This window comes from Equus asinus, chromosome 23 (genome assembly GCF_041296235.1).
Source record: "Equus asinus isolate D_3611 breed Donkey chromosome 23, EquAss-T2T_v2, whole genome shotgun sequence".
Lineage (NCBI taxonomy): Eukaryota > Metazoa > Chordata > Mammalia > Perissodactyla > Equidae > Equus > Equus asinus.
This window is the reverse complement of record NC_091812.1, coordinates 39,744,668-39,760,073: the sequence shown is the minus strand read 5'-3', so window position 1 is coordinate 39,760,073 and position 15,406 is coordinate 39,744,668. Positions and strand designations below refer to the sequence as shown.

Sequence of the window (15,406 nt, the reverse complement as noted above, 5' to 3'; positions counted from 1 at the left end):
GCTTGGTTCATGGCAGGTGTTCAATAAATAATTGCTATTATTTTTCTTCATCTTTTAAATGGAGACAGTGGTACTGCCAGGGACCCCACACGGTTATGAAGATCTGTGATTAGATGACGTGTGTGGACGCATGAGGCTGGGCCTCCTCTGCGCCATCCTATTTCTAATTTTAAGAGCCAGGAGCCTACTTTTTCCAGAGCCTGTTCTAACGCTCCTTATGAAAGCTGGGCCGTGGCCTTCATCTGCGTGGTGCACCACGCGCATTCTTTTAAAAGCAGTACCTCATCTTTCTCGGGTTTCTTGGTATCTTTCCATTTGGAAATCTCTGTCCCACGCCAGGCAAGGAAGCCCTGCAGGAGATGGCACATCCATTACGCTCAGCCAGGGCCGGTCCTGCAGCGGTGCCCGCCAGCCATCTGCCTGGAGGCTGGGTCGCAGCGCGGCGGGACGGGCCAATCAGAACAAGTTTGGCCCTCTGCAGTTTCCGTCCGCTCACTAGGAGGCGCTGCTGCCGCCGCGGCTACTCCCGGGGCTGTAGCGGGCTGGGGTAGTTGTGCTGGCGGCGGAGGCTCGTGGCTATGGAGTGGGGTTCGGAGTCGGCGGCCGTGAGGCGGCACCGCGTCGGAGGGGAGCGCCGGGACGGCCCGGGGGCCACGCCGCAACCGGAGAGGGAGGCCCCGGCGCAGGATTCCCTGGCGGACTCGTGCGGTGGCGGCGCAAGGACGCGGAAGCGGAGCGGGGCGGGCAGCGCGCTGTCTGAGGCGCCCGCCGCGCTGGGGCTGGCGCTCTACCTGCTCGCGCTGCGGACGCTCGTCCAGCTCTCGCTGCAGCAGCTCGTGCTGCGCGGGGCCCCTGGGCACCGCGGGGAGTTCGACGCGGGCCAAGCCAGGTACCGGCTGCTCCCTCCAACGCCGAACGTCCCTTTGCGGCCCCTGCCGGGGCCCGGGCACCACACCTGCGTGCGCCCGCCCCGCGGGACCGGCCGGGCTCGCCGCCTCCGCCCGGCTGCACCTGTGGTGGGGTGGCCTTGAGGGTCCCTCTTCTGGAGTCCCAGTTTACCTGACTCGGGGCTTGCGTGCGCCCTTGTCAAGCTCGTGGTGCACATAGGGGTAGACAGGGGAATTGCGCCTGCTTTTCTGCCCCACTTTACAGATGTTTGGTTGTTAGTCGTCCCCCATCTTCTTGAGCAACTTCCACTTTTTACTAGTCCTGCTTTCCAAATGAAATGAAGGAGAGTGACATTTGTGTCCCTAGACCATTTTATAAATGCGCTTTTGGGGGAGATGTCGAAGGGGATATTGCAGTGATCTAACTTTTGGGGGACACAATCCTGAAACCTGGGAGTTATGGAGACTGCCTGCAAGACCGCATGTTCAAAATTTTACAATTTCAGAAGTGCTCTGGTTCCTGGAGCTTGTCCTTGGGCCCCTGGTGTGTAAGGTTTGACTTTTTTTTTTAAGAAAAAAAAAAGACTGTACTAGGGAAGATGATTAAGTCAAAGGTATGGTAATGTAAGTGTGTCAAAGCTCATAAAATCGTTAAGCTAGAAGAGTTTTCAGTAGCCATTGTGTTTTAAAAACTTTTGAGTACAAAGTGCAGGAAGTTTATTTTCCTAAGAACTTTCTAGAACCCCCCTCCTCCCACCTTTTTTTCCTCTCTTGGAATGCAGTGAAAAGACAAAAAATGTTGTTTGTTTTAGGGGTAGAGTTGGTTTGGGCCTGAATTGAAGTTACAAGGCCTTGTGTGCACACCAGGAGGGCTAAGTCCATTCCTCACAATCAAAAGTTTTTCTTTGCTTGTCGGACCTCTTGACTTAATTGGCCTTCTTCATTGGTTTCTGCTACTTAGAGTCAGTAACCCTGGATCAGTAACCCTCCCCAGTGTGGCACAATGGAGTTGTATCCTGTCCTGTGTGGCCTTCAGCAGTTACACGTTTTGAATGGAATCCCTAGTCTTTGTAACGATTGGATATGGGGATTGGGAGAATTTGGGAATAGAGGGGGTGGAGAAAACTCTGAAGGGATGAAGCCATGGGGGAGGCAAAGTAAAATGATGGAACTTGACAAGTGATTTTCACAGGGTGCCTGAAATAATAAAAGGCAGCCTTTTTTATGTGAGAAGTCCAAGAACTTGTTTTTGGTGGGGAGGGGGAGTGTGGAGGAAAGTTCCTCTGTGCTAAGCGTTAAGTCTAGCATGCCTGGACATCATTCTTTTGGTCACTTCCAGGGATTATCTTGAACACATAACAGCCATTGGCCCCAGGACTACAGGAAGTCCAGAAAATGAAATTCTGACGGTGCATTACCTCCTGGAACAGATTAAACTGATTGAAGTTCAAAGCAGCAGCCTTCACAAGATTTCAGTAGATGTACAGCGGCCCACAGGCTCCTTTAGCATTGACTTCTTGGGTGGTTTTACAAGCTACTATGACAATATCACCAATGTTGTAGTAAAGCTGGAACCCAGAGATGGAGCCCAGCATGCGGTCCTGGCTAACTGTCATTTTGACTCAGTGGCAAACTCACCAGGTAGGTACCTATTTTTTAGTCATTTTGAAGTTGTCACAGCCCAGAAAGCTTATTAACTCCGAGCTGCTTAGGCACCTGTGGGGCACTGTTTTCACAGACAGCCCTTTTTTCATTGTGATGGAAGGCGGGATAATTAGAATAGTATCATTTAGTTTAAGATCTAACACCTCACTGTTTTCTCAATGCTTTGTTTATTTATTTTGTAAACGTGAGTACCAGCAGCCCAGTGACACTGAAGTAGTTTTATCAGTGTTACCAGGAGATGTCCATGAGTCCTACAGTTAGGTTCTGCCGCTTCAAGTGTTTACTCAGCTAGGTGTTGTACTAGGCTTTGGGGATACAGGATAAAGGAACAGTCCCTGCCTTCAGGGGACACAGGGTTTGGAGGACATCTCTCCTAGCAGTTTCTTTCAACCTGTGAAGTGAGAATTTTGGTCTCCTGGGGATGCCGGACTGTTAAGGTACCTCATTAATCCATAAATTTTGCTCTGAAAATACTTTGACAAAATAGAACTCTTGATGTGTAGGACAGTGCGTGACACAGTGAATATTTGTTGAATGAATGAGAATCCCCTAAATTGAACTTCCATTTTAAAAAATAAGACTCATCAGAAAGTTGTCTTCAGTAGTTAGATTGTAAGTAGGGAAAAATAGAAAATAGTAGCATTTTACAATGGAATCATAGCATTTTAGAGGTAGACGAGACTTAAGATGGCATCTGGTTCAACCTCCTCATTTGACACAGGAATCAACTTAGTTGATCACCACTGATCAGAGACAGAGGTGGGACCATGTGCTGGGTTTCCTGGCCAGTCAGTTCTTTCAGCTGCATTTGAAAGGGTGGAGAGTAATAGAGTGTGGTTAATGACTCCTTTGGTAAACTGCTTACCCTCTTCTTTCCTCAGTTTCTCATCTGTAAAATGGAGATAATAATAGTACTTTGCTATTGGCATTGCATAGAGGATTAAATGAGGATTATATACAAGTAAATTACTAAAATAATACCTGGCACAAAAAATCCTTTTTTTTTTTTTGCTATTAATTGTTATGTAGTATTAGTATTTCCACATTGCTTGAATTTATAGCAGGCCCAATATGAACATCTTGAGTTATGCCAAATATAAAATAAAATTTATTTGCTTGGTAAAATGATTCATACTAGGAGATCTTTAATAAGAAAGCTTGCCAGTTGCATTCAGAATGTAAAATGCTTTTTCAAAAATCGGTATTCACACATCTGTTTTATAAAGTCAGAAATACCTTTGTGTGTGCTGGGGAAACCAGAGATCTTTTATGCCTATTTCAAAGCAGTTATAAAATAAGTGTCACCCTATGCCCACTATTATTATGCTTAAATTCTAGGAAGGAGCAAATTAATACCACGGTTATTTAAGAACATTATATAAGAAAGATGTGTATACAAATATCAGAAACATAGTGCCAGATGTTACACACCACATATATGGAATCCAATAATGAAAGGATGACATTTTTGTGGGTTTTTGGAACCCATTTTTAACTAAAATTTATTTATTTTTTTTGAGGACAATTAGCCCTGAGCTAACATCTGCTGCCAATCCTCCTCTTTTTGCTGAGGAAGACTGGCCCTGAGCTAACTTCCGTGCCCATCTTCCTCCACTTTATATGTGGGACACCTACCACAGCATGGCTTGCCAAGTGGCGCCATGGCGACATCCGAGCCCCAAACCCCGGGCCGCTGAAGTGGAACGTGCGAACTTAACTGCTGCACCACCAGGCTGGCCCCTAAAATTTTATAAGAATACCTGTACCAACAATCTCAAGGACATTTCTGTCAATAATAAATTGTTAAAAATAGTTTAAAAACAGACTCATAAAATAGACTATCACCTAAATCCTTTTAGTGGATGAACTAATTGAAACATGGGTATTTTTTAAAAGTTCTTCTTGGCATTGTATCTGGAACTCAGGGACTGATACCAATTAGGAGTAATATTACCCACAGAAAGGCTTTAAATATTTTGGGTTTGCTGTGTGGTTCCAGGTTGTTGGTAGAAGAGACATTGAGTTATTTTACGGGTGGTTTCAATTTCAGGGTTAATTCTAAATGGAAAGGGATGGTTGGTTAACCACCCAGCCTTTATAGATACTGTCCTCTAATTTACCTTCACTTTCTTAGTGATATATGACCCTTCTCTAGTTCTGTTCTCAGACACCAGAACCATTAAAATAAAGGAAGATAAATGGACAGTTTAACTATTTTTTTTTAAAGATTTTATTTTTTTCCTTTTTCTCCCCAAAGCCCCCCGGTACATAGTTGTATATTCTTCGTTGTGGGTCCTTCTAGTTGTGGCATGTGGGACGCTCCCTCAGCGTGGTTTGATGAGCAGTGCCATCTCCGCACCCAGGATTCGAATCAACGAAACACTGGGCCACCTGCAGCAGAGCATGCGAACTTAACCACTCGGCCACGGGGCCAGCCCTGACAGTTTAACTTTTTTTTTTTTTTTTAAGATTTTTAAATTTTTTTCCTTTTTCTCCCCAAAGCCCCCCAGTACATAGTTGTATATTCTTCGTTGTGGGTCCTTCTAGTTGTGGCATGTGGGACGCTGCCTCAGTGTGGTTTGATGAGCAGTGCCATGTCCGCGCCCAGGATTCGAATCAACGAAACACTGGGCCGCCTGCAGCGGAGTGCGCGAACTTAACCACTCGGCCACGGTGCCAGCCCCACAGTTTAACTTTTTAATCAACCCTATCTAGATATATCTCTTTCAGTTTCCCTCTTTGAATAAAGAAAAATTTTATTGTTTGCTTTTTATATTAAAGTTACTCACAGTCTGAAAGTTAAAAACCATTAATTTCATTTGGTTCCTGAAAGGTGGCACTTTTTACTGATAGCTACAAATACTTCCTACTTGATAGTAATTAGATAATTATTGATTAAATTACAATCCTGTACTCACAACCGAGACAATTATAGCTAATAAGTAGTTACTTCTTGGGTAGGGATGGAGTCTGGAATTTACTAATGCCAAGACAAGCATCTTAGCTGGCTGCAGAGCCTTCCTTAAGTTTGCAAAGAGAAGAAGGAAAAACTAAAATTGAATGTGGACCACTTTATCTTATAATCCTCACAATACACCTGTGAGGTAGATATTATTAGCCTGCTTTCTAGACCAGGAAATTGGGTGAATGACAGAGCTAGAACTTACTTCCAAGTCTTTCTTCAGAAACCCACGTTAAACTCTGTAGCACCCTGCCTCCCACTGTGTAAAACCAGAAATGCAATTGCTTGTGTTATTGCTGTGCCTGCTTACTTTGATGACTCTTTAAAATTTTTATTATGGAAAATTTCAAATATGTACAAAAATAGAATGTTTAATGAACCTGAGTTTACCTATCACCCAGCTTCAACAGTCTGATCTTGTTTCTTTACCCCATCCAGGCAACCCTTGATTATTTGAAGCAGATCTCAGCTGTATCAGTTTCTTCATAAGTATTTCAGTCTATATCCCTGAAAGATGAGGACTCTTGCTTTTTTTTTTTTGAGGAAGATTAGCCCTGAGCTAACATCTGCCACCAAGCCTCCTGGTTTTTTTTTCTCCCCCTGAGGAAGACTGGCCCTGAGCTAACATCTATGCCCATCTTCCTCTACTTTTTTATATGTGGGACGCCTGCCACAGCATGGCTTGACAAGCAATACAGAGGTCTGCACCCAGGATCCAAACCAGCAAGCCCTGGGCCGCTGAAGCAGGATGTGCGAACTTAACTGCTGAGCCACCGGGCCAACCCTAAGGACTCTTTTTTGGCATGCCCATAACACCATGAAGTACCTCACCTAAAAAACTTAACAGTAATTCCTTAATATCATCAAATATTCAATGAGTTCCTTTAACTGCTCTTAAGTGCTTTAACAAAATCAAGAAACTAAAAGTCATCTTTATAATCAGTTTTAAATTAATATGTAAAGTTTCTGAATCAAGAAGAAGTTAAGTGATTGATGAGGTCCTCTGCTTTATCAGTGCTAGGACCAGGGATAATACTTAGGTCATTAGTCTCCTTCCCTGTATCTTACTAGATTTGGTTCTTCTTTGTACTTTTGATCACATGATCCCCTTGGAGAAAGCTTAAAAATTGCTACACCAGGGCCTGGCCCCCATGGCCTAGTGGTTAAGTTCAGCACACTCTACTTGAGCAGCCTGGGTTCAGTTCCCAGGCATGGATCTACACCACTCGTTGGCGGCCATTCTGTGGCAGTGACCCACATATAAAATAGAGGAAGACTGCACAGATGTTAGCTCAGGGCGAATCTTCCTCAGCAAAAAAAAAAAAAAAAAAAAAGCTACGCTTTCCAAACTGACCCTCCTATCAATGTGGAGTGATCTGCAGCTTTTATGATTTTGGCGGGAAAACAAGCAGGAAAGGAGAGGGTGGCAGTGGGAGATGATATAGGAAGCTGTGAACACGAGAAATGAGAAGGTTACAGAGGATGTGGAATAAGGATAAAGAATGAAACAAGTTACCTTGGGTTGATGAAAATGCCAGTTTTCAGTGTCAAATTTAGGTCCCATCTGGTTGGTTATTCAAAAAATATTAAGTGAGCATCTACTTTTGGCTATGTACAGTTCTTGACATTGAGAGTAAGTCAGCAAGCAAACCAGATAAAGATCCCTGCCCTCATGGAGTTTACTGCTGGTAGATCTACTCATCCCCAGATGACAGAGTGAGCTGTGCTTCTGCAGCTTCTGTGATGAGAACACCCCATTCCTAGCCATGATGGTTCCTACTGTGAAGGTTTTAAAGTCTGAGAAGCAAATCTCTTTTTCTGATTTAAAGGTGCCAGTGATGATGCAGTTAGCTGTTCAGTGATGCTGGAAGTCCTTCGCGTCTTGTCAACGTCTTCAGAAGCCTTACATCATGCTGTCATTTTTCTCTTTAATGGTGCTGAGGAAAATGTCTTGCAAGTGAGATTTTACTGTTTTAAGTACTAAGCTTGACTAATAATAATGAGAGTAATAATGATAATAGTTAACACTTATGCCTTTTGGTTATTCATTTAAGTGGTATTATAAAATGACGTGCAAAAGAAACATTGTACCTGGCAGTAGTTTAAAAATTCCATAGTCAGTTATGCACACATGTTCAGTATTTGAAAACTCAGCTTAGAACAGATCATCTTGTCAGTGTTTGATTCCTACAAGGATTCTGCGATGGCATAATTATTCACCTCAGGGTTTCTTTGACAGCGGAGTTTCGGAGATGTTTTGAGGCAGGCACACAGTGTGAGGCAGGCACCCACCCAGGCAGATCATCCCTTCTCCCCTATTCTTTTGCGCTTTCTTTTGCACAGCCTCACGCTTACTAAGGACGTTGTTGGCATCACTCATGGAACTCCGGCTGCCTCCTGTGATGACGACTTTCCGCTCAGCAAACTGCACACAGCCGTCATGCGTAGAGAGAGAGCCAGATAGATGTCTGTTAGATACTGCCTTTGAAAAAATGGTTATTTTCCTGTTCTTCCCCTCATCAACGTAGATGTTCTGTCTTTAAAGTAAGCAAAATAAAGACTAGTAATTTAAGATTATTTAACCTCTGCTTGTTCTGTTTCCTTCCTATTCAGGCCAGTCATGGTTTCATCACTCAGCACCCCTGGGCTAGCTTGATTCGTGCATTCATTAACTTGGAGGCAGCAGGTGTAGGAGGAAAAGAACTTGTGTTCCAAACAGGTATTTGAGGCTGTATTTTATATTTTAATGTAATTGCATTGTATATTTTAATGCAATTCTTGTTTTTATAAAAGTGGAAATTTTTTGAACGTAAGTAATCTCTCTAATGAAATGAACATTCTTTTTAGAGCATGAGATAGTTTTAGTTTGTCTTTGTAAAAAAATTTTTTTTTTTCCAAGGAAAATTTGCCCTGAGCTAACATCTGTTGCCAGTCTTCCTCTTTTTGTATGTAAGCTGCTGCCACAGCATGGCCATTGACAGATGAGTGGTGTAGGTCCACGCCTGGGAACTGAATCTGGGCTGCTGAAGAGAAGCGTGCTGAACTTAACCACTAGGCCACCAGAACTGGCCCTGTAAAAAATTTCTTTTTTTCCTGAGGAAGATTTGCCCTGAGCTAATATCCGTGCCAGTCTTCCTCTATATTTTAGTACGTAGGTTGCCAGCAGAGCATGGCTGCCAACAGAGTAGTGTAGGTCCACGCCCAGGGAAAAGAACCTGGGCTGCTGAAGTGGGCTGGCCCTGGCTCTGTAAAAACTTTTAACAAAATAATATTAATAGCACCTGTGATATTATGATTTATTATAAGAACTATGTATTTGGTCTTCATCCAGTTTCTGGCTCACGGCTCCTAAAACCCATGGGATTTCTTAAGTGTTGAGAGTGATATAGGTGTCTTGTTTATGTTAATGAAGGTGACTTTTGGATCCCACCCAAGAGTGGGGGCTGGTTGCCAGGAGAACTAGCCAGGCGATCAGAGGATTGGAACCTTCAGTCCCACCTCCTGATTTCCATGGAGGGGGGCGCTTAAGGTTGAATCAGTTGCCAGTGGCCAATGACTTTGTCAATCATGACTGCGTAATGAAGCCCCCGTAACCCCAAAGGACAACTCATTGCCTCTATTTTGGAGATGGGGATTGGTGAGCACATGGAAGTGCTGGGAGCGTGGCATGCCCAGAGAGGTCATGGAAGCTCTGTGTCCCTTCCTACATACTTGTACTATGTTTCTTCCATCTGGCTGTTCCTGAGTTATATCCTTTTCTAATAAACTAGTGATCTAGTAAGTAAAATGTTTCTCTGAGTTCTATGAGCCGTTCTAGCAAATTAATTGAACCCAAGGAGGGGGTTGTGGGCACCTCTGATTTGTAGCCCATCAGTCAGAAGTATATAGGTAACAACCACGACTTAATGATTGGCGTCTAAAGTGGAGGGTGGTCTTGTGGGACTGAGTCCTTTATTGGTGGAATCTGATTCTGATTTTGGGTAGATAAGGTCAGAATTGAGTTGAATTGTCAGCTACCCTGCTGGTCCAGGAGCCCTTTGCAGCACCTAACGCTTGTATAGCACTTATTATGTGCTGGGTGTTGTTCAAACATTTTTATATACTATATTGAGTCACTTAATCCTCAGAACAATGTGAGAAGTTATGTGATAAGAGGGATAAGTACTGTCATTACCTTTATTTTACACATGAGAAAACTGAGGCAAGAGAAATTGTAACTTGCCTAAGGTTTCACAGTTGGTAAATAGCACAGTGAGATTTGAACCTAGGCAGTCCAGGTGCAGAGCTGTTGTTCTTAACCACTAAGCAGATTATCATATAGGTGGTGAACTTTCTTTTATCCATTATGGGTGATTATGATATAAATAAATGACAAAAATTTCATGAATTAAAATGAGAAAATCTCCTTGAAGTTAAAGGACTTTATCATTGAATTAATTTGAATGTTGTAATAATCCAGCAATATTTAATCAGCCAGAGAAATATTTTTGATCTAAGGATAACAAGATTAAGTTGATAAGTATCAGTTGTCACCTTTCTTAGAATTCAAAGCTCAGATTTGTTCAGTCAGGGTATACTAAAATCTGACGTTGGGAGTTCCATGCCATTTCCCCACTCTGTTAGAAATTTGGGTAATGCATTTTAGCCAGAGAGGTAGCCTTTGCTGCAAGTTTTCTGAGTGTGTTTGGGGCCTGAGATGGGCTGGGAGAAGTTAGTAAGATGATACGGCACTTGGTTTTTAGTACTCTTTACAGATGTTGTATTGTTTGTTATGAAGATAGCCTGAGTGCTAAGTATGTCTTTATAACCTAAACAATACCACATTTTAATATTTTCCATCCAACTTATTTTAAACCTTACCCTTCAAAATGCAAATATATTTTACTTCAGCTAACCCTTGAGAATCTCAAGGTCATAAGGTCAGAAGTGAGGTTCTACTTTCTTTTCAACTCTCAAATCTTTCTGCTTACTCTTGTCTAACTAACGAGCACCTGGTATCTAATATCTATAGGAGTAAGTAGATGCTACACTATTAGCCTTTTCCCTCTAATTCTTGGATTCAGTCATGATACGAGGAACACTTAGTATAACAACCACTACATCAAAAAATAGTGAGAGAAAATTCTGTTAGCAAAGAAGAGACTGTCTTTCTTTGCTCTGGTGAAAATGTCAGGGCTCCACATGGGCAGGAGCGTATGTTAAATGCCTTCATATCCATGCTTTTAATTTATTATGACAGCACCCTACCCCTGTACTCCTCCGAGCCAGAGAAAAGCCAGTCTTAAGGTTTAGTTTGTAACTTTCCTGAATTTTTTCTGTGGATGTATATGAATGCATACATATTCCATGCATATATGTTAATATATTTTACATATATTTAGTCCAGAGAGGTTAAAACACATTTACCTAGGGTTAGTGAGGTCTTGTCCAAGTCAATTCCTCTATTTACATTTATTGAGCAGTCACTTTCACTAGGCCTGACTAGCTTATAGTCTGTGCTCTTTTTACTAAATGTAGATCATTTTACATAAAAATTGTACAGTTGCATACATTTTTAGATATAATTACATTATTTGGGAGTAAACAAACCGTATAATAACAGTTACTGCCAGATGGTACATATTGGCTGGTGGAGCTGTGGTGGGTGTGACTGGAGTGGAGGAAGGGGCAAAATGTGAAAAACCAGTTTGAACTCTCCATTGCTTCATGAATTTAAAGCCAGACCTTGTCATTACTGCTTTACTTATACTCTTTATAGTTTGTAGTAGTCTTTAAATTTTTGCATTGCATATGATTGCTTTTAATAATAACGCAAAAACAGACTTGTTACTAGTTAGCAATATACATAGATATAATTTAAATGTTTTACTCATTCTAAATAAAATCCCCACATTGCAAAATTAATTTTTTCTGGAGTGGCATCCTACAAAAGATTTGGAGAGAATGTTTCCTCCTTTTTATAAGTTTTATACAATGTTTTCCCTCTAGGTTTTGGTAGCTTCTTGGGGCTAAACTATACCCGACAGCTTTCTGGGCACTTTCTGACCTTCCAGAACCTGTCCCAGTACCTCTGTCACTTCCAGATGCCGCTGCCCACAGATGACTAGTGTTCTTGTGGGGATGGCGTTCAGAAAGCTAATTAGTGTTGCTTCCACGTTTGACTGAAAGGAGAAAGGCCTCCTGGATTTGGGGTTCGGCGTGAGAGTGTACGCTAGATTGCTCTGTCCTCGGCTACTTCAACAGGCCCTTTCTTTCCTGTGCGAGTAGCACTTGTCCTGTCCTGGAAACTTTTCCGTTAAAACAGTTTGTACTCTGTAGTGCTCCATTGTCACTTCAGAGAGAGACATTCCTTGGGGAGTTTTTAGTGACTAGGATAATCATTGCTACCTAATTTTTAAAAGGCCAGAATGCATGAAAGAATGACTTGATTTAACAGACTAGTGATTCATATTGTAAGTCAAGAAGGCTTGATTTAATAATTTTGAAGGTGTTACTATTATTTTAAAATTTAAACAGATTAAATTGGTAATATATCTTGTGAAAAATTCAGCTACTACCAACCTTGAGTAGAAGAAAGCCCATAAGCAAAGGGGTCAGAGAATCCTTTTTTCCCTCTTGTGAAAAATATCCATGACCCTGTAATCCTACCACCCAGAACAAACTAGTGTTATAATTTAGTCTCTACCCTTCTGGAATTTTTTCTATATGTATACATTAATATATTTTATATATGTGTGTGTAGGTATATATATATTTTTTTCTTACAAAAATGGGATCATACTCTAACTGCTGTTTTATAACCGGCTTGAGACTGCATTCTTCTTTTAAAAATTACAGTGTTATTGAGATATAATCCACATACCCTACAATGCACTCATTTAAAGGTAAAATTCAGTGGTTTTTACATATGTTCACAGAGTTGTGCAGTCATCCTTATAATCAATTTTAGGGATTTCCATGCTCATTACCAGTCTGGCTTCTTTCACTGTGTATGTTTTTTGAGGCTCATCTATATTGTAGCATGTATCAGTGCTTCATTCTTTTTTATGCCTGAATTATATTCCATTATGTGGATATACTGCATTTTGTTGATCCATTCATCAGTTGATAGACATTTGGATTGTTTCCACTTTGAGACTATTATGAATAATGCTGCTATGAACATTTGTGCGTAAGTGTTTGTGTGCACATATATTTTCATTTCTTTTGGGTGGATACCTCGGAATGGAATTCCTGGGTCATGTGGTAAATTCATGTTTAACTTCTTAAGAAACTGCCAAACTAAACAGTTAAGTTTTATTTTAGAAGAAATGTAAATTCAAATAACAGTAAGAATTTTTTATATTAGATTTGCAAAAAGTAAGTGGAATGATAATGCCCAATGCTGATGACTATGGAGCAACCGGCATTTTCATACTCCATTGATGGAAGTGTAGACTGATGCAATTTGGGGCTGTTTGGCTATATGTACCACTTTAAAAAATGTGCAGACCCTTCTCTCCAGCAGGTCCACTTGTAGGAATTTATCCTACAGAAATAGTTGCACATAAACACATAGGTCTAAGTACTGCATCATCTTCTTGGCTCTTTTATAAGAGTGAAAAATGGAAAACGCCTTCCAGGTCCACACATAGGAGACTGGTGACTTAAACATTTTTTTTCTTTCTTCTGTCATTAATTTTTCCCTCCCTGTGCTTTTTCTCTCTTCTTAAACATACATTTGACTCCCCGTTACCTTCCAACTACTGCTCATTTCTCTATTCCCATCTATTGCAAAGTTCCTTGAGAGAGTGGAATTCCTTTGCTTCTGTTCTTGAACCAGTTGTAGTTAACTTTAAATTCGCTCTTGTAAAAGTCACATTGCTAAATTCAGTGGTCAGTTGTCAGACCTCATCTTACTTGGCTTCCATAACAATATTGACTGCTGTCAGTCTCCTTTATTAGTTCCTTTTTTTTTTTCCTGCTTCTTCCCAGAGCCCCCCCCAGTACATAGTTGTATATTCCATTTGTGGGTCCTTCTGGTTGTGCTATGTGGGACGCCACCTCAGCATGGCCTACTGAGCGGTGCCATGTCCGCATCCAGGATCTAAACCATGGAAACCCTGGGCCCCCAAAGCGGAGTGCATGAACTTAACCACTCGGCCACGGGGCCAGCCCCAGTTCCTCCTTTTTTTTTTTTTTGTTTTTTTTGTTTCTTCTGGGTGTTGATGCCACTACCTGAAGTTAGAATGAAGTAGAGCAGTGGGAATGATGCTGTTTGACTAAGTTGGGTCTTCTTTTACTGGACTTCCAGGGAACTTTGACTTTTCATTCTTGACGCTGAGATCTGCCTCCCCTCAACATCACACATGCCCATATCCATTGCATTAAGGAAGATGGGGCTCATTCTTTAAGAAGAAATGAATGCACAAGAAATGGGAAGCATCATAGGATTTACATGATGGCAGGAGAAAGAATGTAAAGTGAAAATATTTCTGTATCTGCCCGCCACCTTTCTCTACGAGATAATTAAGAGCTTTCTGGGGGAGGCAGGATAGGGTTGTGATTAAGAGCACAGGCTGTACTCAGATGACCCAAGTTCACATCTCAGCCATAGCACACCCTGTGTCTCAGCCTTGGACAAGTCACGTAACTGCTCCACACTTCAGTTCCTCATCTGTAAAAATGGGGTAGCATTAGTACCTACCTCTTAGGGTTAATACTCACTGAGTGAAATCCTTAAGTGTGTAATTTCTTGTCAAAGGGCTCTTTTTGCCTTATTTAAATCATGGAGAGTATCTTACTCTGGAACTGATCTGCCTTCCTCATCCCAATCTTCCTAGTCTGCCTTTTTACACCAAAAGTTGACCTGTGGATGACCTCTACACCTCAATGGACCATCAGTGAGAGGCTGGAGTAGGGCTGGAGTACCAGCATGCGGCAGTGGGATCTATGTGGGGTTAAAGGCCAGGTAGTAGATAATTTAAAACTGTAAATCTGTTTCCTGCTAATGGGTCTTATATTTTTCTCAAGTATTTTTTATGGTGCAATGCATAAAATGAACTTTATCATAAAATGAATTTTATCTTTAGGTGTCTTTGTTTCATCTTTATTATAATGTAAGAAAAGCACACAGCTCTGAGTGTTCAGCCTAAGGAATTTTTACAAACTGAATATAACCATATAACCAGAACTCAGAGCAAGATTGAGATTATTGCTGGCACTCCAGAAGCCTCCTTTGTGGCCCTCCCCAGTCATTCCTCCCTCAAAACGTTACCACTATTTTGACTTACGTCTTGATGGATTTAATTTTGTTTGTATTTGAACTTTCTATAAATTGACTCATGCACTATGTTTTCCTATGTGTATGGCTTTTGTTCACTCAACATTATGTCTGTAAGACTAATCTATGTTGTGTTTGGTAGTAGTTCATTCTTTTTCATTGCTGAATAATATTCCATTGACAAGGATATCCGTTCTACTGGGGGTGTTAGATTGTTTCTAGGTTTTGGCTATTATGAATGATGCTCTTATGAACATTTTTGTAAATGTCTTTTGGTACACGTGTGTATACACATTTCTGAGTGGAATTACTGAGTTATAAGGTGTGCATATGTTTAGCTGTAGTGGATACTTTTGGTAGATAAGTGCCATACTTAGACGCAAAAATCCTAAATAAGATATTTGCAAACTGAATCCGGCAATGTGTGTGTGTGTGTATGTATATATGTCTGTATATACGTAAAAAAAGATAATGCCTTCCACCAAATTGAGCTTATTCCAGGAATACAAGATTTTTTTTTAAGTTTCAGGTATACCATATAATGATATAATATTTGTATCTACACTCATGCACTGTGTAACATTTTGGTCAGTGATGGACTGTGTACACGACGGTCCCATAAGATTGAAG

General features: G+C 41.3%; 1 protein-coding gene across 2 annotated transcripts in view; it reads left to right on the top strand.

Moving 5' to 3' along the window:
• The first annotated feature begins 484 nt into the window (after positions 1-484).
• The window catches only part of ERMP1 (endoplasmic reticulum metallopeptidase 1), a 48,532-nt gene continuing 33,610 nt past the window's right edge, over positions 485-15,406 (top strand). For both annotated transcript variants that reach the window (XM_070496066.1, XM_044756673.2), the window contains exons 1-4: positions 485-889; positions 2,227-2,528; positions 7,344-7,471; positions 8,128-8,233. In XM_070496066.1, the coding sequence (XP_070352167.1) occupies positions 579-889; positions 2,227-2,528; positions 7,344-7,471; positions 8,128-8,233 (847 nt within the window). In that variant the 5' untranslated portion in view covers positions 485-578. The remainder of the gene's footprint in view (positions 890-2,226; positions 2,529-7,343; positions 7,472-8,127; positions 8,234-15,406) is intronic.